Source organism: Bactrocera oleae, chromosome 5, assembly GCF_042242935.1.
Source record: "Bactrocera oleae isolate idBacOlea1 chromosome 5, idBacOlea1, whole genome shotgun sequence".
NCBI classification, from domain to species: domain Eukaryota; kingdom Metazoa; phylum Arthropoda; class Insecta; order Diptera; family Tephritidae; genus Bactrocera; species Bactrocera oleae.
Window position 1 is genome coordinate 59,652,919 of NC_091539.1, and position 27,375 is coordinate 59,680,293.

Genomic DNA, 27,375 nt, shown 5'->3' on the forward strand with positions numbered 1-27,375 from the left:
GACCCATTTAGAACAAGCAGAACATAATTCTCGAAATACTGCTAAATGAAGTTAATTTTTTAATATTTGGTAAAACAAATTTATAACAAATATTTTGACGCTAAACGGATAAAGATGAAATTAATTATCTCTTTCGGCATTTCGGCTTTATTCTTTTTTCAAAGTTAAAATCCGCAAACGAAATATTTGTCTTCGTATTACAAAATCAGGGTTATTGGAAAACCCTATTATTCAGTAAATAGTTAATAAGAAAAGTATGGACGAAATCTTCTTTTTCCTTTTATTACAAATGTGTATAAAATTGTCGGTCAAATTATATGAAAACGATTACTATATGGGATCAAATTCGAATCTTCAAATAAAAATGAATAGTTTCTATTTCAAAAATGCTGGCCCAACTTTAATACCATATATGTCATATAAGCCTTACTGAAAAATTTTATACACCATTCCAATAAGAGTAAAGCGTAGAATATTTCCATGCTTTCAATTTTTTAGGAATTTACAAACTATAATTAATAATAATTTTTTAATAAGCTTAATTTCCAAATTCGAAGGCAAATATTTCGATCTTGGAGGCTAACTTCGAAGAGCGGAGAAGTTTTTATTTTTTTAATGACTCATTCTCTCGAAAATATTGGAATCCCAACCAGGTGTTGTACATTATAATTAAAAGTTTTAGAAATTTTTTTAAAATTATTATGAAGGTTTACACTGTTTTCATAGACTATCGTTAAGTTTATTGATATTAAAAAATGTATCGTTAAATTTTAATTATTAATTGTCAATTAAAAATTAAGGGGGTTTCCGTGCATAAAAAAATGATAAGAAAACACAAAATAATTAGAATAAAAAATATTGATGATAAGAGAACAATAAACGTTTTTATTAAAGTATAACAGTAATGAAAAATAAAAAAGCTATATTAAACATTAAAAAACCAAAAGTGTAAAAATAATGCATCAAAAAATCATTTCAAAAAATAGTTTTAAAAACTGCGTTCGAAAAGTAGTAGGAATAAAATAGTTCGATATTAAAAAAATATATATAAACATTTTAACAATAAAAATATATTATATAATAAATGAATACAGAAAAGGGTGAAAATATTTTTCGACTGTAGTTTTTTATATATTTTTATTATTATTAAAGAATATATTTCTATTTGTATTAGATAGCTAGCATAGCTGCAAAGAAAAAAATTAAATTTAATACAATATAATAAAGTAAAATAAAATAAAAAATAATAATGTAAAATAAAATAAGATAAAATAAATAAATTACATATTCTCAATTTTTTTTAAATGATCATATTTATTGGAAAAAATATATAAAAAATACAATAAAATAAAATAAAATTAAAAAAATAAAATAAAATAAGTAAATAACATCTTCTCAATTTTTTTAATTACCATATTTATTGGAAATTTATACAATTCAGTTAATTCGTTTTATTTGCTTTTTATTGAGATTTATTACAGTTATCATATAATTAAAACTAACAGTTTTCAAAGCCAGTACCTACATTCTATATATGTAAACGCCCTCCCCTTCTTATATATATATTTTTTATTACTAAAATCGGATTTAATGTTTATTTATTTATTGTATATATTTTTAATGTTTTATTGAATTATATTATTATAATTACAATAGGTTATGTAAGTTTGCTTGTAAATATTGGTGTTTTTAATGCCTTAAAAGCATTTACCTAAGAATTCAAAGCTACCAAATATGTACATTTTATGTACAAATATTTTTACATATATGAATATATGTATGTCTGTATATATGTATATACAAGTACAAGTAGATTTGTATTTTTTGTTATTATGCATGCATAAAAGTGCAATTTATCGATAAATTTTGTGTACTATGTACATTGTATATGTGTGTATGGTATATGTGAAAGTATGTACTATGCAATAAAGTATGAAAGTATGCAAAATTGCTGAATATGTTCATTTTGTTCAATCAATCTTTTATTTTCATCCAAATTTTATTCAAATTTCTTCACTAGCACCAATTAAAAATGTGTGTATCTCGTAAATGATATTCGTCATGTTGTGTTATATTATACATAAGTATGTACATACAATTGGTATTTGTATATAAATGATTTTGTTTTGGTTTCACTTGCAAGTCATTGAAGTAGATATGTTGTTCTAGACTACTAAGGAAATGAAAAGGTAGAAAAAAATCAAATTTTTGATGTCCGAAAACTGAGAAAAACTGTTATACTTATATTTTTTTTATTGAAAAGGTTAAGAAATTTTTATTCCAGTATGGCTATAATAATTTCAAAAGGCCATAAATGCCTGAAAATTTAAATAGTTGACTATTGTTATTTTAGTTTTTATTCGGAATTTTTGAATTTTTTTTCATGCATTAATTTTATTTCTAATATTTTTTAAATTTATTTTTAATTTTTTATTAATTATATTTTTTTTCTTTGTGATTTGCTTATACATTAACTAGCTGTTAATATTGGTATATTTATATGTATATATGTCAAGATTAGTTTGAAAATGAGAACCTGGCATATATTGTTCATTGGTCTATGTACACCTGCATCAGTTTTAGCTATAGTTAAATTATATAATTGCAATAAATTTCTAGATTTTCAAAATTATTATCAGATTTCATTAGAGATATATTTATTATTTTTTTAATTAATTTGTTTTTTTTTTCACATTACTTACATAAGTATGTACATATGTATCTATGTGTCATATGTTTTGAGGTGTTATTTAAATTTGCCATTTTGAATTTTTTCACAAATTTGCATAGATGCTTTTTTTTATATAATTTTGGTATATTCCAAAATTATTTTACTTTTCATATTATTTTTATATTTTTATGTATATATATATTTTTTGAATATTTCAAATTTTTTTTCATTTTTTCATTTTATCTATATTAAATTTTGTATTTATTATTTTTTTATAGTTTTATATTTTATTTATTATTTTTTATTTCTTTTCAATCATTAAATTAATTTTTCATAATTTTTTCACTAAGATTGTTTTTGCTCTCTGCACTAAATTATTGCTATATTGAAGTATGTAAAAAAATGTGCTAAATCCAGATACATGCATATGTATGTATGGTATTTATGTATGTACATATATATATGCTAGCACGTACTACAGCATAGTAAATATGCGCGAATTTTCGCGCAAATATTTGTTACACCACCACCGACAGTGATTTCCTGCTCCACTACTCTACACACATACAGCGACAGACACACGAATAAGGCGCTTTCCGTTTCTACTTTGTTTCGCCACATTTTGCACTCAACTCCTTCCACGCTTCACCACCAGCCACCATCTGTGATTTCGCCTTTTGCTTGAAGTTATAAATTCAAAAAGTTATTTGTTATAACTGTAAACACTATGGTGGAGACGGCGAGCGGTGTGATGCGATGCATCGATGCAGTGCTATTGCCAGCCAATATTTCCGCCCGTTTTCGCATGCGTTCCTAAGCAAGAAAGAAACACAACAAAGTATAATATATACGAGTATAAGGCAGAAGGCAAAATTATATATGTATATAGTATAGTATGGTATATACAACTATATACACAACATATATTTATATAAGTGATGCTATGATGTATATATATATAATAATGGATAATATAAGTTCATAAAATATTACCTGATATTTATTATCCTCTCCGGGCGGATCCAAACATTCGAACTCACAACAACGTTCGCCTACACGGAAATTTTTACAGAACTGCGAATTAAAATTATAAGTAACTCTCATTATTAAACCGTTATATATATATGTATGTATGTAGTTATGTACTCACATAGGGTGGATCACAATAGATGGCCTTGCACCAAAGCGGTTCTGAGTGATAGCAGACACAAAGACTGCAGACACCTGGTCCGGGCACATACAGCATGCCATGATTAACGGAATTGCCCTGGAAGTCAATGCAGTCCTCTTCAAGGGCAGCTGTGGAGAGAAGCAATTATATTTTTAAATATTTTTTAATATTAATAATTTAGAAAATATATGGAATTATTTTTCAAAATGACTATGATTTGCAAAAATAAAATTTAACCTATTGAAAACTAAGCACAGAGTTCACTCCTTTCAAATCATCAGAGTAAGTGCTTTAAAATGAATATTTATCATCTTCACCTACTAAAAAAGCGATTAGATCTCTAAATTTTCAAAACAACACTAAAGTCTCTTTATCAGCAGAATGGGAACCAGTCGAAGGTCCGTTGTCTTCTTGGGGTTACCTGCTGGATGGCTGGGCTTCACACAAACTTGATGAACGCTAGCCAACAATTAACAGTTGCGCAGTCACAATGTTCTTCTGGCTCGAAGTAAATCGCAAGAGGATTAACAAGTGCCACGCCCGCATAAAATTTCGGCTTTTATTAAATTTCGCGTAAACTAGCGGTCCAAGGCGCTTTGTCGGCGCCTTCATTGAGGATCATCGAAAACTTGCTTCAGCCGAATCATCCATCCACCACTGTTAGTGACGATAACATCGAAAAAATTAGAGAAGCAGTGCTAGAAAATCATTGTGTCGTCATCAGAGTGATAGCAGAGGATCTCAACATATTTTAGTTAGTATTTTGGGTATGAAGGTTGGCAATGCTAGACTCGTACCAAAAAATCTGAATCGTTTGCAAATATATTGGCCCAAGAGCCTATTTTGATGGCTGTAATTTATATTAAAATAAGAAAAAATTTAGTTATTTTTTATCAGCCTGGGTAAATTTTGATCAGCTATGTATACTAGCATTAATACATGGTATACATTTGATTGCAAAATTTTTCGTTTCCAATTATTGTATATTCTGAAGCTCCTGGAGATTTTTTGTCCAAACCAGAAGTGAAATTTTCGTAGTACGAAATTTGAGGCACATAAACCGATATTTGCAGTAACGTAGTCTATTCGGGGACCTTGAGAAAACCTAGCTTATCAAGTTGAAACGAAACTTTATTCATTATGCGTCACTAACTTTGTGAACTGCTTCCACATTACATATTGAACTTATTGCTGTTATAATTTCTATCAACACAGAAAGCATCTAATAATAAATACGAGGGTCAACAAAGGTGAGATTCAGTTATCAAACATCAAACTGAATTGTGTACGATCCGGTTAAAATTTTTAGAAACTGCGCATGAATCTAAACTGAACTAGATTACAGTTACAATACGTCAAAAATAAATACGATTATCATCATATAAGGTCACTTACGTTACGTCTGATGGAATTATAACACACAATCTGTCAAATAACTGATGGGATGACGCTCTCTGTGCTTCTAAAGTTTAAGGTCAACAAAAATATTTACTTTTCTTTTGCAGACTTTGTTGTCAGTTATCTCTATCTGGGGAATGCTTTCGAATAATAGGCAATTTCTTGCTGCCATCAACAAACCGTTATGTTGCTTTGACAATAACAATTCGGCCAGCCACTGCACCATGGTGTATTGAGACAATTTCAAACAGCGAACAGGCAGCCGAAGCGGCGTTACACTGTACGAGTATCTACAAAGCAGCGGTGGGAGGGCGACACAACATGCTGTTAGGCGGAGTGAGGGGCGTGGACCACATCTGGTTAATAGTGTTGACAAAATGACAAACAAAATCAGCTAGCGAAAATTGGGTGAACGCGTTGAATGAGCAAAAAGTATCCTGAGAAGCGTTTTTTTTCCAATGCATAAACAAACACTAACACCACTACATATGTGGCACACACACACACACACTCACACACATTTTTGCGACTCAAAGCCATTATCTACACTTGTTTATGGGAGGCAAATGCATTTCCGATGCGAATTAGACGCCTTGCACGTGTTTGTTTTCGACTTCTGGGTGCAGTCAGGAGCAGGAAGTATGTGTCAAGCGGCAGACTTAACGCGCTCGTGTTCTCTCTTGGCGACCGCTCGTCTACATGCAAGAGACATTGCGCAAACGCGGCGAAAAACGAACTTTCGCTCTCGGCGGACGGCGACTCGAACTTGGTTTGGTTGCAACTTTTACAGTTTTACTCTGTTGTTTTTTGTTGTTTCCCGTTTCTTTTTTTTTGGCATGATGTTTGCCGACCAACCAATAAATAGCCGCATGCAGCCGAACAGATGTTCCGCATTCGCTTGCATCCAAGTGCTGATGTTGTTGGCGCAAATTAGGTGGGGGTAAGGTTTAATGTGAAATGTAAAGGCACAGCAGTGCACACCAAGTGTCTGCACCTCTTTTGGATGCTCACACCTTCCATTACATATGTACATATTTGCCCGCAGTGAAGGTGATGTTTTACGTAGTCACCCGTTGGCTTGTCTCAGCTTCGCCCAGTTATGCTGTTAATGCGCTTGTTGTTGTTGCGCCAGATTTTGCTGGTGTTGCCTGCATCACCTCTGCTGCTGTTGCCCTGTTCGTAGCCCAGTGTCGTCTAGTTGGTGCTTCTGTTGGCGTCTGCTGGTCGCTTGCACCTTCGGCCGCCCTCAGCGTCGCCAGCATGCCGCTTATTGTGTGCCAAATTGGAAGGCGCATAGGTCGCGGTTACTCGGTTAGTTAGTGCCGCAGTTGGTGCACGCGTCTTTCCACTTCTTCCACATTTAAGAATTTAATGGTTTGGTCAGACTTTATATTATAAATTGACGCGGAATTAATTTTCACTTTATTTTTGGTGAAGTCCTTGATCTTGTAATTTAAGATGTCATCAGTTGAATTTATGGGACTTTTAGCTTTACCCGCCGCAGTAGCTGAATACTGATAATGTCCTGCCAAATGGACAAAGAGACAAAACCAAAAACCGCCTCTGAGGAAATATTATCGAACATTTAGCATTGAAAAATTATGTTTGATTTTCACGTATACTAACCAGTTAAAGGCCTTGACGTTTTACCATTTCTATAAATTTTCTTATATGACCTCAATCGACCCTTAATGCAGTTTAAAATCTCATATACCTGCTTTCTTCATAAGGAGGACTCCTCAAACAATTGATTCCGTTGCAGTATCCTTATCAATATTATTAGGTGGGCACTACAACCGGGTGTCGGTCTTGGTCGACGGCGCCAGTTAGAGATTTTAAGTTTCGCCAGCTCTGCATCCACTTAATCGTTTCATCTAAGTTTGAGTCGTCCTTTTCTTTTTCGGTCACCAGGAAACCGAGGACCTCATACAACTCATTCCATCGAATGCGACACTCCTCCTTCGAAGAACTTTTTTATGCTTCTAATGCTTCTAAAGATATCTTAGCGCTATTCAACATCTTCCATGCTTTTGCACTATACATCAGCACGAGTATTATGAGTGCTTTATAGAGCGCTAATTTGGTTTGGCGAGAGAGGGCTCAACTTTTCAATTGCTTGCTGAGCCCATGATAGCATTATATGGCAAGAGTGATTCCTCGATTGATTTCGTGACTGACGTCGTTGTTGGTATTTATGCTGGATCCTAGATAGACGAAGTCTTTCACTATCTCGAAGTTATAACTGTCAACAGTAACGTGGTCTGCCAATCGTTGAGATCCTTTGTTTGATGACATGATTTGCTTCGTTTCATACTCGTTCACCACCACACCCATCTGCTTCGCTTTTTTTTCTAAGCTTAAGAACGGTCCTGTTGTTGTGTTCGACTATGTCGATATCGTAGGCCATTAAAAGTTGACTCTTGAAGAGGATAATGCCAGTACGGTTAAGGTTTGCAACACAAATTAACTTCACAAGCATTAGATTAAGGAAAACGCAGGATAAGAGATCGCCTTGCTTTTATAGGGATTACAAAATCGGTAAAACAAGTTTTAATTCAATTCCTCGCAAACATTATATTTCAGAAGGCGTCTCGTATCACTAAAGTTTGTTTCAAAAAGTAGTACAAAAGCAGAACAGCAATATTGTTACTGAGCTCACTGACCGTGCGGCCAAACTTAGTAAGAGACTGCTTTACCTTACTTGCGATTACAACTAGTACTTATATGGGCGCGGCTTATAGCGGAATCGTTGGAGATAATAAAGCTGCTGAGTTTGCAGGGAAGCGCATTATCGTTTCGTTATTAACATAGGATTGGTAACAATTGGGGATTTCCATGCTCCTCTTACGGTGTACTCTTGGACAATTGGACCTCACGAAGTCGAGCAAATGCAGCAAATGCAGCTAGAACTTGTGGGGTCGATTCTTCCCATTATAATACTGAATATGACTCGAGTGAAAGACTAGTTTTATTAAAAGTCTTGTAAAGAAATATTAGAAAATATTAGTAAACCATTAGCAAAGCCTCACTTAACGTTTATCTAACGCTTCTAGTTATGTGTACTTAGTAAACAGACCCACGGTTGCTTTAGTATTATAAAGTTGGTGTAGACAAATCTAAATTTACAGACAAGTTGGTGAGACCAGAATGATAAGAAATAACGTTTCTTTCTTGAAAAAACCACTTGGTTATACTGAGGCTTGTTCCTTAGAGTTAGAATTTTTGCTTCCACTGTAAAGTTGACTATTTCTCTAGTATTCAAAATTTAAAAATTGTTGTGTTCAAATTTGTGTCGCACTTAAATTTTAAACATTTTCACAACAATTCGGAAAATTCTTCTTTCTTTCTCTGCGACAACCGCTTGCCCTTCTCAACTGCTACCGAGTATTTAGAAACATATGTACGTAACCACTATGGGTGCTTGAGTAATTGTTTCTTCTCGCGGAAATTCAGAACAAAATACTACCATACTTGTACATATAAATATGTATGTGTGAAAGTGCCCGTGCATGGTAGCGCTAACTTGTGCCTCTATTTTGTTTCACTGTTTGGGTTACCTACTTTCTTCGTCTCATTCTTAAGGCTTTTGAATAATTAAAACCGCGTACTGTTTGTCAGTTGAGCGACAGCGTAGCGCAATTTTAGTAGCTTAACTCGGCACATATGAGAGCACTCACCTAGTCACTCGTACTCTCATGTACCGTTATAGATAAATATAAGCATACGCGCGTACGTATGTATTTATTTTGCAGTGGGCTTTATGTATTAGTGCCATAAGTTGACGCGGGTTTGCTGACGAATGATGGCGTGTCTAGAACCTAAAATAACTCATGTATTGCTCCTAAAAGTAGACAAAGATATATAGTAAGCGGCCTGGGGCTGCTGCCGCTCCTATGAGGTGGCAAAGGAAATAAGTTAACGGTGGAATATGTAGTGTCGGCTGTTACTATGTCAGCCGCGGTCGTTTTCAGCGCTATTGAAGCATACAAAAGTACCGTTAAAAGAATGAGATGAATGTCGTGTTGCAGTAAAAATTTTAACTTTTATATTTATGTACATACATACATATGTATGTTTATAGGTGTTTATATGAGAATGTATTTCATGTGTGCACGGTATCTCATGACCGAATTTTAAAGATTTGGCGGAGTGAGAAAAGTAAAAGTAAAATTATTATAAAAATGTGAGGAAATATAAAGAATTTCGTTAAATTAATTAAGAAATTGTGTACTAATTACATCACCTTTTTATGAGTTGCTGCATTGTATACTAATTACATTACCTTAATATTAAAAGCTCTTAAATTTGTTTTTTTATTATTTCTAAAAACACGATAAGTACTTATAATAACGAAACTAGATTTAAGGTGCGTCGTTGTCATTATTTTAACCTTCTCTTATTATGATTAAATAAATCAGAAATTTTGTTGAGGATCCTACATTCCTTAAACGCAACATTACTGGTGACGAGTCGTGGGTTTGTGAATATGACGTCAAAACCGTCCAACAATCTAACGAATGGTGCTCTAAAAATGAGCTGAAACCGATTTGTATTAAAATACGTGAATATAACTTTTTTTGTCAGTTCTAGTCAAATTTGGGCAGATGGTACATCCACAATTTAAACTTCAAGTGCAGAATACAGAGAATTTTTTTTTTTATGACGATAGTAAGTTTAAGGAACTTGTATGCGAAATAACAAAAATATTCAATAATTTAAAAAACGTTTCAATATTTAAAAAAAATTTTCAATAATTTATTTTTAATTTATGGAAAAAGTCTCAAGACGAGTAAGAAACTCAATCGGCCGAAAATCGGCGTATTTTCTTGAGTGCAGGAATAAATACCCAATTTCGCCTAATATAATAAGAAATTTAGGGATTTATTTTTGACATTGAGTTACTACATGATTAGACTGGTTTGAGTGCCTAGCCACAGCGGTATTGCAGGAAACTGCAAGACTGACGGACTTGCTGGATTAGGTACTTCAGTCCCATTTACTACAGAATGGGAACGGATAGAAGCTTTTTGCGGTTCATAAGAGAATGATTGGGCCATATACCAGCACAGGAAACGTTGGTCAACTACCAGCACTTGTGCAGTCGCAAGGTCGTTGTGGTCCAGTATAAATTGTAAGGGGTCTAATGAACTCTTCGCCCTCAACAAAGTTCACCTTTTAATGGTAGTAGGAATTCTAACTGGACATTCTTCGCTCAAGATTCGTGTGTAGAATTTATCATTTTACAGAAGCCAGTTGCATCCGTATGCTTGAAAAAAGATAATACAGAATCATATTAGCACTACCTTTTCGAATGTTCCGCCTTTGCCAGATCAAGGTTAAATCACCTCGGATCTCACACTTTAAGACATCCAACTGAAATAGCAAAAATTCAAGAAAGCATCTTAGCAGATATGTGATAGGTTCAAGGTTTCACAAAGGACTGTACATAGCAGTATTAATGTGATCCCCCGCTATCTTGAGGGGTCAACCATCTAACCTAACATAACCTAAGAAGACAGACAGCTTTAAGACTGCTTAACTCAGTATTGTTCGAGCTTGCGTCAAAGATCGACACCAGGAAAGAGAAAATGCAGCAAATTTTACAATTCTTCTTCGAAAAAGGCGAAAACGTAATACAGGTAGCTGAAATTGTGAATAGTGTTTTTGGTTCCTGTTGATGTTTTTATACACCTATCTTATAGTGCGGATCAGGCATCAAGTGATTATTACCTGTTCCTCTCTATGGCGATGATTTTCCTAGTAAAAGAAACTCCCCATAAGAGAAGCTTAAGAAAATCGCCCTTGCTTTGCCAATTGCGATGAGGGTTTCTATAAAATTACCTTCAAAATGGCAGCAAGTTATCGAGCGAAACGTTGTACATTTGATATAAATCGGATAATTCTAACTATGCGAAATAAAATATTCAATATAAAGCAAAGATAATGACGTTGTTTTTACTAAACATATAAGGTCACAGTCTTAATAGAATCAACAGAGCATATTTGTTTGATAAAAAATAATTTAAGAGATCGGTATAAACTTCCTAGCCGTATATGGGGTCAGATCTTTGTATAGTCTTTTATTATTTATTTATTATAATCTATAATTATTTTAATTTTCAATACATTTATACATTGGATTTCTAAAACATAAAATATTGGAGAAACGCATCGAACCTTCAAAGTTATGTGGAAGCTCTGAGAATATTATCTGGGCCCTCTTGCTGATATCTAAAGAGTGAAAATGATACAAGCATGAATTTATCTCCAACGGAACTTATTTATAAAAAAAAAACATTTCTACAGCAAAAAATATTTAACGATAATTATTTAGAAGTGCGTCAATTAATGTTTGATAAGTAAGAATTCTCCACTCAGCTGAAAAAATAAACCTCTCTAGCTGTCAACACCAGCCTACACAATTAATTTGCGCTAACAAGATTGCGACTGTGTGTACGTAAATCCAATTAATCGATTTATTTTTGTATTTAAACACTCCGAAGTGTAACATTTTATTATTTGCGTCGCATGAACTTGCCTATTGTCTTCTCATTTTATGCCCGCCGGCAGCCGACAGCCGTCATTTTCAATGTGGTGGCAAGGCGGGGACAGTGCCAGGTGTCAATGCATGTTTAACCATTGATTGACCGCAGACAATGGGAAGCCAAGCGCTTTACTATGCAATATTTAGACACACACAGAGGGAATTGACACCAATCGACAATCGACAAATGGCAATTGACAAAGATGTGCTTAGACACTTCAGCCCTTCGAGATATTTACACACAAACCATGGTATTTATTCGACAATGTAGAAGAGGCGATAGCAATCGAGAGCACTTGATCGCATAAGACCCGCATACCATACTATTTACTTAGAAGATTCAGAGGCAGTATGACATAACGGGATTTTGTGTGAAGTGAAGACAATGAAAACGGTTTCGCAGTGAATAGAAGCGATTTATGCTTGTAGATATATGTATGTATGTATACTAGAAGACGTTGTTGGTAGGTAATAGTATTTTAAGTTTTTAAATTCACTGCTACATAATTAAATTGAAAACTTCAGATATTGCTATTTCCTACTTAAGTTATTTAACTGTTATTATTGATCTAGTTAACAGTAGTTAATAATTTCTATATACCCTCTCCACTCACTGTGTACTTAGAATATCATATTATATTATAAGCAAGGCTTAAAGGAGCAAAGCTTTTGACTAGATAAAGCGCCAGTTATACCTCCTCTAGGCTAACTAAGCTCAATGATACGGCTTTATTGTACAGAGTGTCTCCCTCATTAAGCCACGAACAGAAGCGACAACCGCGAGATAGCTGCATAGGTAGGCACAATACAACTGGGTTTCTGGGACCGTAGTAGGGAAGATGGAGCCATCTCCCACAAAGAATGAAGGCGAGTTGCTGCGACCATATCCGCTTGTCTTAATGAAAGTGGTCCAGATAAATACCGGTCCACCTTTTAGGTGTGAGAATGTGATTTGGCACCACGGTATACACAAACTTGTCAGGTGTGCCGACGAGTAATCGACCTCCCTGTATAAGGAAGTAGTATCTAGGGTTGAAGAAGTTTAGAAGGAGTGTAGACTAGAGGCTATGTACGCTAGTACTAACTTGACGAAATTTTTCTGCTTTCCAGACTATGCATTTTTCTACTTTTTGCGGTTTGTAATCATATCGTAGACAAGTCAACATATTTTTGAGTGCACTCATTGTCAAGTAAACTATTTCTTCTATAATATTTCAAGTACAAATACCTAAGTATTAAGCTCTATATGTTTGTATGTACCCACACCTAGTATATAATAAAAATATGTACCCACAGCCATGAGCACGACAAAGGTATGAGTGCATAATTCATATGCGCTAATGCCACTGGAAATACTCTGTGGCAAGGTAGTCGCTTATCACCTCGCCATCTGCATCGACCGCATGTCTCACCATTGTCAAGAATATTAAATAAACTAAACGATTTCCAAGTTGAAAGGCAAACAGATTAGTATTTATTTATGTATAAAAGTTTGTATGTATGAAAACGATTTTCATGTATTAAGATATGTACTAAACTTGAAATAGTGAAACGGTAGTCGGGTAAAGGTGGTATATGAGTATACTACAATACAATATATGAAATGATATACTTAGGGTATATGGTAATTGTAGTAGCTATTAGTACTAGTATTGAGAGAGTGAGAATATGGTATATGACAACACTTCCGTATGGAAGGAAATAACCTTCATTAAAGGTCATTCTGAAGTATTCGGGTTAAGGATCCACTGAAGTTTCCTGCCTCTGTCCAGCACGAAATTGGAACTGAGTGCGTCTAACTCAAAATAAACCGTTCACCAAATTTGCGTATATTAAATTGAAGTAGGTATTTGTGGAATAGCCGGATGTTGGCGCCTCCAACATAGAATACTACTATAATTAAAAACATAATACATTATCTCGGATTCCATATTCTTTATCCCGGAGATTCCGTAATTTTTTCATAACTACTTTTTTTAATGGACAAACCACTTATCATCTGCATCTCTTGTGGATATGCTGCTTCTAACTGGCTAATTGTTGGCCCTCATAAAACCTCCGAAGTCTTCCATAGCGGTATTGTCGTGGGAAAGACAATTCGCCTCCGAATGTTATCAATCAGCTCTGTGAATGAATGCATTCATTCCGTAGAAATTATTGAAAACCTCTCTAAATTGTAGCTTTGTTTAGGCAAAAGAGGTAAAGATACTTTCTAGGAGTGCTTGAAATGTCTCCAATAGCTCAGCGCCTACCGTGATATTGTAATTGTGGCCGATAATTTAACTAAAGGGTGGGCAAGCATGGTAAAATGTAGTCCAAAATCTTAAAACAAAACCCTCTGCTTGGAAAACAATACTCTTTCGTGTATTTTTCTGTGAAATACGATAAAATAGGTTGATAATGGTAGCAAAGACAGCTAATCGCACTGAAATGTCCGACACCCTCGGATTTATTTTTCAACCATGGCGAATTTGAGTGATATTTCTATATATGTATGTCTTTTGCTCTTCAACTAATCAAAACGCAGTTAGATGTGTACTAGTCCCTATTGAACTAGTCCAAAGCTAGTTACTAATTTCTACTTCATCAACCACAGTTTAAACGCCTACTTGTTTACTTTTGGATTGCACAGCGATAGAGCAAATGCATATATCTCGTATAAGTTTATGTGTATTGAGGTATGCCTGTGTGTCGTGCCCGTTTGTTGTCATTTATTTAAATGAACGTTTTATTTATGGGTGAGAAATGAAAGATAGCTACCATGTCTGGGAAAAGTTATTTAAAATTCCTACCCGAGAATAGCAACAATAACTATAATTCTAGTGACAGTGTGCAATTTTGTAATTATTTTTTCTCTCAAACAATTACCATATTCAAATATTTAGTGCGACACGCGATTTTCATGCGAGTATTCATTAAAGAAGCTCAGATGTGAGTATAATTTGCAGTCTTTATTATTGAGTGGCATGTTCTGCTGCATATAAAGGACTCCATGGTTTAATGTGGCCTCCAATAACATCATTAAAGTGACTTAAACGGTGTGACTATTCAACCGTTCTAAAAGACGATTTTATTACATTTTAAGCAGAAAATAGTTACTCGTATTTACTTTAAATGTTTGATTTTATTAAGTATTTGATTATGACTTTATATAATGTGTAAACTGATAATTTGCAATGCTATGACAGGATTTTAATTACATTTAATTGCATCGCAATTTTTAATCTTGAATGCATTTCCTGTAGTGATTTCCTTATCAAGAAATGTAGTTTGTATAGAAAACCAAATTTTATATAGATATTTGTTCTGCTATATTGACGCCAGGAAGTCCTTTGTAAATCTAAATTGAAGTTCCATTTTTCTACTTTTTTATCTCCTTTTACCAATCGCTCTTAAGGCACAGTACCTGACGATACAGTGACAATCTGTGCTTGATTATAAATTCTATTCGATCCAATAGGGATCGTTATCTGTTCGCATAGAATACTTGTATGTATGAGCGCATAAAACAGTGTACTTTGTCACATCCTTTAAATATTCCTTTGTATAAATGAAGTTACATGGATAATATATAAATATTGATTTAATGATGCACTGGAATATGCAGTGGCAGTCTGGAGCGCTGCTTTTTGCAGCAAATAACTTGTTATATTGACTAGTACGATTCTAAAATCCGTCCATGGGGTAAGATATGGCTATATAGATGAGATGGACTGATAGTCTTTCCTCATAAAACTAAAAGCTGACATACCCGCGAAATTATGAGAAAGTTCAGAGTGGCAAATGTGAGAAGAGGTCAGATAACTCCAAGTTCCAAATTTTATAAATGCATAGGCTTAGTGCTTTATTACACTCTGAATAGTGTAACGAAGTTTGTAACTTCCAGATGCAAGCGTCGGAGGCCCTAAAAAATGTATGTATATATACATATGTATATATGCATATACTTGTATAGGTACATAATTTATCAGGTTGACGAGCTGAGTCGATTTAACCATATTACCGTTTATCCGTCTCTATATACGCGAAGTAGTCGCTTAATTCGTGAGATATCGATCTGGAATTTTGCACACGTTCTTTTCTCCCTAAGGAGCTACTCATTTTTTGGAACCGCCTATATAGGACCAATATATCATATAGCTGTCATACAAACTGAACTCTTAAAATGAAGTCCTTGTATTGAAAACTTTTGTATTTGACGAAATATCTTTACACTATTTGTTTTGAGGCTGATCACAAGAGAGGATCGCACTTAGACCGACTATGATCAGTTTTTGAAACCACAAAAAAAAAAGTGTGAAATCCAATGCATTTTTGTCTTTATCTCGAAAATGTGGGACATTCTAAAAGAAAATGTTGAGATGTTTCTGACTCGTCTTTAAACCTTTTTTACGATTTTTAAACTTACTGCGAGGAGATCAATAGAAAATTTACCCGTTATGACCGCTAGAATCAGGGAAAGCCTAACCCTGTGAGAGCGAAAAGCTCGCCAGTGTTTTTTCTCAGTAAGTAAAAATTTTTGAAGAGAAAATGATGTTTATATTTGAAGTACACCTAAAATATCTGAAATAATTTTTTTTTGGGAAATATTTCTCCGCTTATTTATTTCTAATATGTATGTAATCAAACAGCTATATTATTTCGCTCGAATTATTTTAAATCTTTCCATTCGTTATTTGACTAGATTTTGAAGTGTCAATCATAAACATACTTTTTTGTAAGTTTCTTCAAAGTTTTTTAAAAATAAAAGAAATATTGTCTACAGAATAACTGTAAAGTAAATAGTATCCTCAAATGATATTTAAAAACTGTCAGCATCAGATCGCTTCTATATTTTTTAATAACTAAAATCTCATGCTTGCATATTTATATGCTCTGCATGTACCTATATAATACCAATTTCGACATTTTAGAATGCAAACATTTTATAATTTCCTGCGCTTCAAAAACTTTCTGACAAATTATTTTTATATATACTACAAAATACTATGAAATCTTACACTTACATTTAAGTGTATGTACAAGTATGTGCACATACATACAAGTATATAGTCGACAGTCGCAAACAATCAAGCTACCTTGTCAGTTGCAATTGCATCGTATTTGCCGTTGCATGTTAGCACGATGTTGCACGAGAGTCATGGCCATGTACTTCTGATTTCATTATTTTTTTTATATATTTTTTTTGGTATTTTTGTTGTTGCCATTTTCTTGGTTTTAGCATTTTTCAATGCCAGCAACGAAGAATCACACAAGAAGTACACCAACAACAACAACAGCAACCATATGGAGGTGTGTAGTGCCGGCATAAATGAAATATGAAAGCGGTGCCGGTTGCGCCGACGTGCCCTTACGGAGTTACGAAATTGGCTTCAGCAAATGCCACTTAAAATGCGAAAGAGTTTTGGTTTCAACTTATATACATACGTATGTACGTGTATGTGTTCACATATTATATAATATATTCACCCAAAGTGTCTAAATCAAAATCGAAAATTCATGATAAGGTCAATGCTGTTATTAAGTATTCCATCTCTCTAGCTTTAAAATATTGATGAAACTTGCTTTATAGTCGTTTCAGTGTGAAAGTGCTGTGATTTGTGCTCTAATAAGCTCAATGCGAGGAAAAAGTAAGTTTAAGCACTCAAACTCTCATAGTTGCAAAACGCAATACTTTTACTTTTATTAAGTATTTCAAATCTATAAGTAATACTTTATAAATATTATTATACATTTTTGATATGCTTTTAAATAAAAAATTATATATTTTGAAAAAAAATTTAAGTAATTAAGATGTTTAGACTATCTAAAGCAATTAGTGATTATATTGGAGAGTTCTGATTGAGTGAGTTCAAGTTTACCTCAACTGAGTGTTGTAATAGGTGGCCAAATAAGTGAGATTAAAGAAATACTTTTATATTCTTTAATTTCTCTAATATTATAAGGTTAGATAAGATTTTTAATATAAAACTTAAGGCTATTCATGCTTTAGCTGTATTCAGAATTGTCATATGTAATTTATGTCAGTTGTGGAGGTTGCTCATACGCCCTGTGGAACATTTTTACCTATAGTAACGAGCAGACCGTAGTTAAGTTTTGTAATCAATTGCCGGTCTAATATGCGCTTGCTTTGCTTTTTTAACTTCGAAAAATGTCAGAAATTAATTAACTAGTGCTAAAATATGTGAAAGTTGAAAGAGTGGAGACTGTACTTCACTTGCTTAAAGCAGTCCAAAATAATAGTCTAAAAGAGTACAGACCCGTAGCAGTTTCGCTGGTTAATATTATAACTCAAAGGTATTTTAAACTGAAAAATAAAATTTTTTGTATAGATTTTATTTTAATATCTCAAAAAAGTACATAAATATCAAATCACAGGGCTGTAATCGCCGTGGTGTGGCTTTTAAAAATACAAATTATTACCACAATCGCTGCTAGTAGCTCCCGCTCCTCAAAATGTATAGAAAATCATGAAGCACTTTGCAGTTTAAAGTCATTGTGTTTAAAGCTCATTACATGCACCAACGCCTTTTAAGCACTATACATACATAACAAACACAGAAGCCATGTATGAAATCCAAAAAGAAGGCGCGAAAGAGAGAGGAGCGAATAGTTTTTAAAGAGTTGATTTGTACCTTATTATTGAGAAGCTAGTTGATATGAACTTTTTTAAGTTTCAAATTTATTTATTATTATTTCATATAAGACGATTCGGCTTGAGTATAAGCTGACTTCGGTGAGCAGGTCAGTAAACTACGTTATAAGGCATTGTAAACGAGCCACAAAACGAAACCTTATAAGATATAAGAAACCAAATTTATGGTAGTGCAAACTGAAAAAATCTCTGCAACACTAACCATAAAGGAAATGAAGGATTTATTCGACTGCTAAGTTATTATCGGTGTTGGTAAATACATATATTAAATGAATCTTTATCTGACATTAACAAAAATATAAGTCTATACATTTTTTTAATTATTACTGTTTCATATTTAGTTTTCAGTTAAAAGTTCATTGAAAATATTTATATAAGGGGTGATTTCAGGCAGAGTGTGCCCATAAGTTATATAAGCATCAAAAGCTCGAAGATATGATTCTGCTAGTACAAACCAGACACCAAAGTAAAAGTCGAAACAGTGGGTTTCACCCGATGAACCTGCTCTAAAGCAGGTGAAGACTGTCATATCGGCCGGAAAGGTGATGGTTTGATTTTCTGTGATTCAAAAGGTGTGATCAACATCGATTATCTGGCGAATGAACAATCAAAGTACTCAATTACGACGAATTATTGGGACACTGATCGAAAAAACGGTTACATTTGGCGAATGAAAAAGTGTCCTTCCATCTTTTTTTAGGAGATTATCACAGCACCGAAGGCCCCATTTGCAAGTTTCCAAAAAACATATTTTTTAGACGGTTGAAAGCTGGAGTGTCACTGGGTTAAAGATATCGTACTAAAAAAAGAGACTATAGCTGTTTTCGTTTGGTCATTTCTCTGCTCTTTTGTCCAAAAATTAACATGTGAAAGCAACAAAAAAGTGATCGAGCTGAATTGAAGCAGGAGCGTATGCGGATGCCTTATTAAAGTGCTATAACTTCTACATATCTTCAATGATGTCAAGTTTTGTTTTGCATATTTCATTTGTTTCAGCATCTAATATAGTTTGTTCGATTCGCTGGAGAGTAATGCTTGCCGAATCGAAGACAGCTTATATTGAGAAATAAATCCCATTTTTCGTTATTCTTTTGTAGTCAAAGTACCTGCCTCGTACGCAACCCAAAAATCTCTCTTAATACGCCTCCATATGACGTATTGCTGATATAAAATAAAAATTACGTAATAATTTGCTAGAACAAACTGGCGTTAGTAAAAACTATCGTTTAACAATTTATCCATCTATATATATAGACACATCCTGACAGTGAAGCGTAATGAGATTGATTATATTATGCATGCAAACAAATCATTGCTTGTTAATGTGTCTACAATAAAGGTGTATATAAAGTATTATCTTTAAATAGGTTAGTGTATATGTATCCCGAATGCATGTATGTATATATAGTTATATATTAGCATATATTCAAAAAGTTTAATTTAAACAAAACTTCATTACATAATTTAAATAATCTCATTATAATTACCGCTTAATGTAAGGCATAGAGTGAAGAGTAGCATGAAAACCGATTTGTGTTGCGACTCCATTGTCCTTATCCCCATCACGTCAAGTTTCCGGCAACAAGTTTTGCAATTTCTCGGTGTGTAAAGTGAAGTGAAGTGCCTGCTCACTTGCGCTCGACAACACTGGAGGCTGCCGCTGATAGCTGGGGGCGCCACTTAAAAGTGACTTACACTGTCGGCGTTTAATATGGAAATTCACTGCTATTCTATTTTATTTCCAGTTTCCACTTTTGTTACTATTTTTCTTTTGTCACACGGAGCTGAACAATGTGCTTACGTGTGTGAGTGCTTGTGTGTTTGTGTGAGATAATCAAACGACAAATTGCGCAGAAAAGTCAAGTGGATGTCAGTTTCTTTTTTTATTTATGTATATTATACATATGTTTTTATATACATAGGTATTAAATATTTTTATTTAAATATGTATGTATGTTAGTACATGTGTTGGTGCGCACAAAGGACGCGTTTATTATATTGTTAAGGTACTAAAAGTAGTTTGTTTGTATTTAAGTTGAGTTCTTTTTTTTCTAGGTTATGTTCTGCTGCATAAGTTATATCACAGTAAGGGGAATCAGCAGAAAATTCTTTGTATATAATTTATGGATTTATTTTTAACTTTTTTACTTAAGAAATTTAATAAATAATTTATTATATTTTGCTGTTTTATGCTTTTTTATTATTTTTGATGCTTTTTTATTTGATTTGATTTTTTTTTCTTTACTTTTTTTCTAATTCAAGTGGCACATTTAATAGATTGCACAATTATTTCACACACATCTCTATTTATTATAATTTTATTTATATAGCTGCACAAGTGTCAATTTAAATACAGTAAATCTTATTAAATTACAACAGTGTGCTTGCTATGCATGGAATGCGGTCTTCCACTATTGTTGTGGCTACATTATGGTTGTTGCCTCAACCATCATTGTTGCGTGTCACATATGTGTGTATGCGTGTGTGTGTGTGTAGTTGGTGTTTGTGTCGTTTTTAGGCACACTCCGCTACCCGCTCAAATTCCTACACACGTTAAATTATTCAATTTCTATAAATTATATGCCACAACAATGCGAACGCAAATGGCGACAGACAGACAGACATTCCTTTCATACAAATTGTTGTTCATTTGATACTTTTGCTTCTTTTATTACTTTAATTTCCTTTTCTGTTTCTCGCACTTCTCTGTATTATTTGATTTTCGTTTTTCTTATACTTATATCTTGGCATTGATCCTACTCACTGACCGTTCGATTGTTTGTGTTTGTTTTCGTTGCACTTTTTAGTTGCAGTTATTTATTTACTTTACACAAGTAACTGTGCATTTGTGGTGCTTTTGTTGGCTGCTGTTTTGGCTGGTAGAAATTCAATGGAGCCAAAGTGATACAGACGCTCACCACTCAGTCATATGTATAGGTATATAGGTACATACAAGTATATACTTTCAAACATGTACATGTATATTAGGGTGTGCCAGATCTTATCGAATTCACGGCTTAAATTGAACCTATATACAGAATTTTAGCTGAATTAGGCTAAGCTCTTAAGGGGCACATAAGCGTGAATTAAAAAAAAAAAAACATTTTTTCATATTTCGATAGGTTATACCATACTAAAATTTTAAATCGATATCTCAAATAGTTTTTGAGTTACAGCCTTCCAAAGTGTAGCTGCTCAGTATAATCAGCTCCATCAATTTATCTATAGACGCGTTTATCTCGAAACAGAATTTTTCGGATTTGCTTGAGTCATTACTCGGAGACAAATGATCCGATCACAAGATCATTAAAATTTTTCAGCATGTTCTGTATACAGTTAGTTCACTATACAATGACCTACCAGTTTTTTGATCTGACAAAAATCTACTTTTGGTAGGCCGAAATCGACCAAAATTTTGTTTAAAATTCAACGTTTCATTTTTGTTTATTTCAACCGTATGTCATAGTATGAAGAATTACTTTTTAAGGTTTCATCAACAAAAACCGGAATCACTGCAGCAGTGAAGGTCCTTTTTTGTACCACAGTCAGAGATCACGTCTAACTCGGAATGTTTTTATTTTATTTCTTTAAAAATTTTACTGTGTATTCATAAAATATGCGTAAATATAGCTTTACATTTTTAAAACATTTGATACAGTAGTTTTTTTTTTTTTAATTTACAAAAAATTGCCTTTCCTAGGCTGTGACTCTAGGCATGCTTAAATATAAATCCTGTCTTGCAGGTATATTTCTCTGTATATAGGTTTATTTTAAGCCATAAACACGTTGGGTTAGTTTGTTTGTATCACCCTTATTTATTTATATATATGTATATATTAAGTACGTATGTATATATATGTAGATGTATAAATTGTCTATCTATGTATGTGTAGCACGGTCCTTTTTGGCCCGTTATCTGATTTTGTTGGCGCAATCGGAAAGTGAGTTGCAGCAAATGCACCGTAAATTTTGTAGTTTATGCAACTGCGCCTCTAGAGCCTACCTAAAAATATTTTTTATTATTTTACCAATGTCATTGCAGTCACAGCTGCACGGGTGGAGCAGTGTCAAATGAGATGGTATTATTTGTGATATAATACGAGGATTAAGAGATAATGAAGAAGGGAGGCAACTATTATACTAAAATAACATATAAATAAAATGATGGTTAGTGGGTGGGTTGCTTCCTTGGAAGGGAAGATTGTAAGGATACCTAACTGCAAGCGGTGGTATAGTTAAAACATGAATAAAATTTTTCGACACTCAGCCAACAGGTCCCTCTACATAGCATAAATTTTAATTTTTTGCGTTTTAACTATCAATTTTTTTGGGCTTGGATCATGAGGCCCTATCGAGAATGTTACATATGTCCCAATTGGAGATAATGCTTTTGCTTGCATTCTCAGCGTGCACCTGAAATTCTGCCGATTCTACCCATTCAGGTCTTTAAACGTGAATTCTCAGCAGTAAATGACCTACACATGGCAGAAAAAGAAACTTAAATGTTTCATTAATTTCTTTCCAATTATTTTGAAGACAGTTGTTCGATGAGTGTATGGGAAAAATTTTGTAGAATTTTAGCTGCGTCGTTCTGAGTTAACGGGATTTTAGTACCTCTACTTAAGTAAGTTAAGCAGAAAAAGTGTGCGTTCACTTTAAATATCGATGGTTAGTTGTATGAAAAGTACAAGTTTTTTAGATCAATTTTATTTTAAATGATAAACGATAGTTAGCGCGGTTAATAACAAGTCTAAAACATGTACATATAATCACAAGAGTTATTCTTCTTTTTTTTATATGGATCAAAAGCGAAAAGAAATATATAGAAATCGCGAAAACTGTGTGGAGACAGTACTCCTCAGTTCAGAGAGTAATAAACAATTACAAGCAAACAAAATGTCATGAGGCCAGGCCACGTTCTGGACGTCCAAAAAAACTAACTGAAAGAGAAGAGCGCAATATAACCTCTCTTGTGAAGTGTAATCCACGACTGACAGCAAGCCACATATCAAGAGACATAGAATTTAAATACCAAAAGAAGTTATGTCCAGATACAGTACGAAAAATTCTGAAAAGAGCCGGATGTTACGGCAGAGTGGCACGTAGAAAGCCCTACATATCGAGAGTAAATCGACTTAAGAGGATGGCCTTTGCAAAAGAGCACTTAAACAAGCCTGCAGAGTTTTGGAAAAGCGTTATTTTTTTAGATGAGAGTAAGTTCTGCATCTTTGAAATAAAAGTTCGTAAGATTGTTTGGAGGAAAAGTGGAACAGCATTGGATAAGCAAAATCTCGTATCTACGGTAAAGCATGGTGGTGGAGGTGCTATGATGTGGGAGGGGTGTATGGCGAGTTCGGGAGTTTGGAAGTTTTCAGTTTATTGAGTCGATAGTGAATAAATATGTTTATCGTGATATTTTAAAAATAAATTTAAAAGAAAGTGCAGTCAAGTTGGGACTAGGTGAGCGATTTATTTTCCAACAAGACAACGACCCGAAGCACACAGCAGAGATTGTGAGGCTGTGGTTGCTCTATAATATTCCAAAATAACTTCGTACACCCCCGCAATCACCTGACCTCAACCCAATTGAACACTTATGGGACCTACTAGAGAGAAATATTAGGCAGCGTGTTATCACCAGCAAAGAAATGCTTAAGGACGCGCTTAAAGAAGAATGGGAAGCTATAACTCCAGAAACAACAGCCAAATTAGTTGGTTCAATAAAAAATCGCCTACTAGAAGTCATTAAAAGACGTGGATATCCAACTAGTTACTGCTTTATTATATACTTTTTAACCTTTAGCCTTTTATTCCTTTATTCTTGAAGTGAACGCAGACTTTTTCTGCTTGGCTTGAAGGACTTTTTTGTTTTAACGTGAAATTATTTTGAATTCAATTACGTTCTTGGTACGTTATTTTGTAAAATAGTTACTTTCTATTCAACTAAATAAAATACTGTAAAAAATTTTTGAGTAAGTGAACGCAGACTTTTTCTGCCATGTATACATAAAATTAGCCCTACCCTCGCATCTAATTCGATTTTATTTAGTATTGGTTATGGGTTTGTTTACTTGCAATATTTCCTCAAAGTAAATTTGTGGTTCGTCAGATATTGGCGTCGTACCAAAAAGTAATGTTTTCCTTCTTGGCATGTCACCAGTAAACCACGCGAATTTAATCGCCTGAATTGATTTGTGATGGATTCAAAGCTCTACGCCAAGGCTTTTAAATGTATAACTACAATATTCATAAAGTCATAGATAACTTCCTTGAATCGCACAATTCTCATTTCTCTCTAAATATTTTTATTGTTAAAAATGCAAACCAAATAACCTGAATATTTAATTTTACTCTGTGATGTTATTGTTATTCATTAAGAATCATTGCGAAGTTCTCTGGATAAGTCTTAAAATCGAATTTAAATCTATTCTTATTTATTTTCCGTAGACTAAATTTTTACTCTGAAGCAATTTCAAAAGCAAACAGCAACTAATGCAATGGGTAGCCACTGTGTTCAAACCTTTCCAAAGCATTCATTCTCGTATCATTGTTCGACTACAAATAAATTTGATAACATTTGTTGTGAAAAGTTGATTGATTTGGTCACTTTTCTAAGCCTACGTGCTATAAGCACGAACTCACTAGCCCTATTTCAAATATAGGCTACTAGAAATATACCTTTACTTCCAGTGAAGGGGAGAAGAGGAAGATCGAGGACAAATCCTCCCACGAATTTCTCCAACAATTCAGTACAATTATCCACGAGGTCCGGTTTTCTCTCTACCTTTCCCGTCTATCTTAAATCTTCTCGCAACCAAACTTCCTTCGTATATAAAAATATGCATTTTTTGGCAAAAAATCATACGTCTACGGAGGTAAAAGGTCAAAATTTCAATATATGCACGTAAATTGCTTTACGTTTCAACTCTTTTTGTACACTTTTGGATAGTGTGATATAATGATACATTTTAACATCTTTCCTACTGTACCTTTTTGATACCTATGTTAACGGAAGACTTTTTCAGCTTCTTTACATACATGGACTCTTTACATAATATTTAATAATCTAGTCGAAAAAATAAAAGTGGTTGTCATTTCAAACACTAACTTCAACTATCGGATATTTTTTTGAATATACTGGTTCGAAGATTTTGTTTTACGAAATTAATGTGATTCAATTATGCAGCGAATGGAATGTACATTATGGTTGTGGGAATATTTCGAACTCAAAGTCGCCTATGGGTAAAAATTTTGGTTCGATTATTTTATTTTAAGTGATAAATGTGTAATTTAAATCTGAAAAAAACTCCTGTAAACTCATTTTTATGTTTATACAGGCATTTTAAAGGCCTAAGAATATGAGAACGAAATGATTTTGATCCTAACTTCAATTCCACTCTTTGTGGAGCAGATATTCGATGTATTATCTGTAAATTTTTTTAAACTCCCTTTGCAATTTTGGCAAAACGGCTTAACCATTACTTCGAAATACTTATTTCTGAGCAAATAATTTTATTTTTTATTTAGACTTTTGATTTATTTATTATTGGAAACACTACAGCTGACTAGTAATTTTATTGATATAAAAAAAAGTGTGTACGAGTATTGCTCTCAAACTGTGACTGCAATGCATTAATTGCTCAGCCTGCAAGCCTTTGTTTAACTGTCAATAAGTCAATTTTACGAGTGACTAGTTGGCACTATTGATGTTTTTTTCTACCTGCTAGCTGTTCAACAGCTTCGACGAGCTGCAAGGATATGCGTGTCGCACGCGCTTTCTAATAAATATGAACAATATATATACATATTTAATTGATTTTTTGTTTTCCAACGCATTTTTATTTTTTTATTGCCTAGGCATGCATAAATATAAGTATATATTTTACTAAGTTTTTTTGTTTTTTTTTTTAGGCTGCAAGCGTTGTGTTAATTTTTAGTGTTTTGTCAGCAATTCAAAAATACTCCTATATATAATATATAATTACATACAATAGCTACAAGTATATATGTATGTATATTTGCCTACATATATGCCTCGACAATGTGCGTTGAGTAATTTCCCTACTTTATTTTTTAAGGACCTGCCTGCCTACTCACTTTTTGCTCGCCAATGCATGACCCTGATTTCTTTCATTTGCCACCATGAGCGTTTTTTGTTGCTGCTTTTTATTGTTATGTTCTCATATAATATTTATATTGAGTGTTCTTTGCGCTTTGACTTTGATTTTTTTTCGTACTTTTTGCTTTGTTTTTGCGTTCTTGCTTATGCACTAAATATTTACAGCGTGCGCAAAATTACCGAAATGTCAAATGGAATGCGAGTCTACTGCTGGCAGGTGACTGCAATAAAAACAACAATGCACGTATTAAATCACACGAAATTTCCTAAGAAGCGCACACACATACAGATGCGCCTACATACACGTTAATATGTATTGTAAGGCTCTTCAAGGAGCAAATGCGTGTTGCTGCAAGCCTCTGAAAAAATGGACGCCAAAGCAGATGCGCTATGAAGGACACACACACACAGATACGCAAAAACATTGTAAAGCTTTGCACTTTATTTTAGTTAATTATTTTTATGAATTTTTCTAGTTTATATTATATTTTATATGTGAGTCCTTTCTTATTTCATTATTATATTTGTAGCGCGCGCGTTAAATACCCAGCCAACGGATCAAGTCCTTTCGAAAACGTCCAATTGGGGCGAAGCTTAAAAAGAAACTGACTGATTTCGCGAGCTGCAGCTGCTCGTATTAAGCTATTTGCATTGAGATGCCGTTATTCGCCGTTACCAACACCGACACATGCGAACACGATACGTGCCGAACAAATGAAAGTCGAACAAAACAGTTAATTTCGCTGCAACCAACATGTCGTATGCGTGTTGCGGCGTTTCAAGCTCCATACTTGCTGATATATATCATGTATGCTAC

General features: G+C 33.7%; 1 protein-coding gene across 4 annotated transcripts; it reads right to left on the reverse strand.

Moving 5' to 3' along the window:
* Positions 1-1,441: 1,441 nt before the first annotated feature.
* On the reverse strand, positions 1,442-27,167 carry LOC106625887 (integral membrane protein DGCR2/IDD). Of its 4 annotated transcripts, none has more exons than XM_036376055.2 (5): positions 27,105-27,167; positions 19,927-20,505; positions 3,822-3,970; positions 3,665-3,745; positions 1,442-3,484 (listed from the first exon to the last, which is right to left on the reverse strand). In XM_036376055.2, the coding sequence occupies exons 2-5, from the start codon at positions 20,000-20,002 to the stop codon at positions 3,359-3,361; spliced, it is 432 nt and encodes a 143-aa protein (XP_036231948.1). In that variant the 5' UTR covers positions 20,003-20,505; positions 27,105-27,167; the 3' UTR covers positions 1,442-3,358. The 4 variants fall into 4 exon arrangements, with proteins under 4 accessions (XP_036231948.1, XP_036231945.1, XP_036231939.1 ...); XM_036376052.2 differs by having other exon boundaries at positions 19,927-20,586; positions 27,105-27,165; XM_036376046.2 differs by having other exon boundaries at positions 19,927-20,547; positions 27,105-27,120.
* Positions 27,168-27,375: the final 208 nt, after the last annotated feature.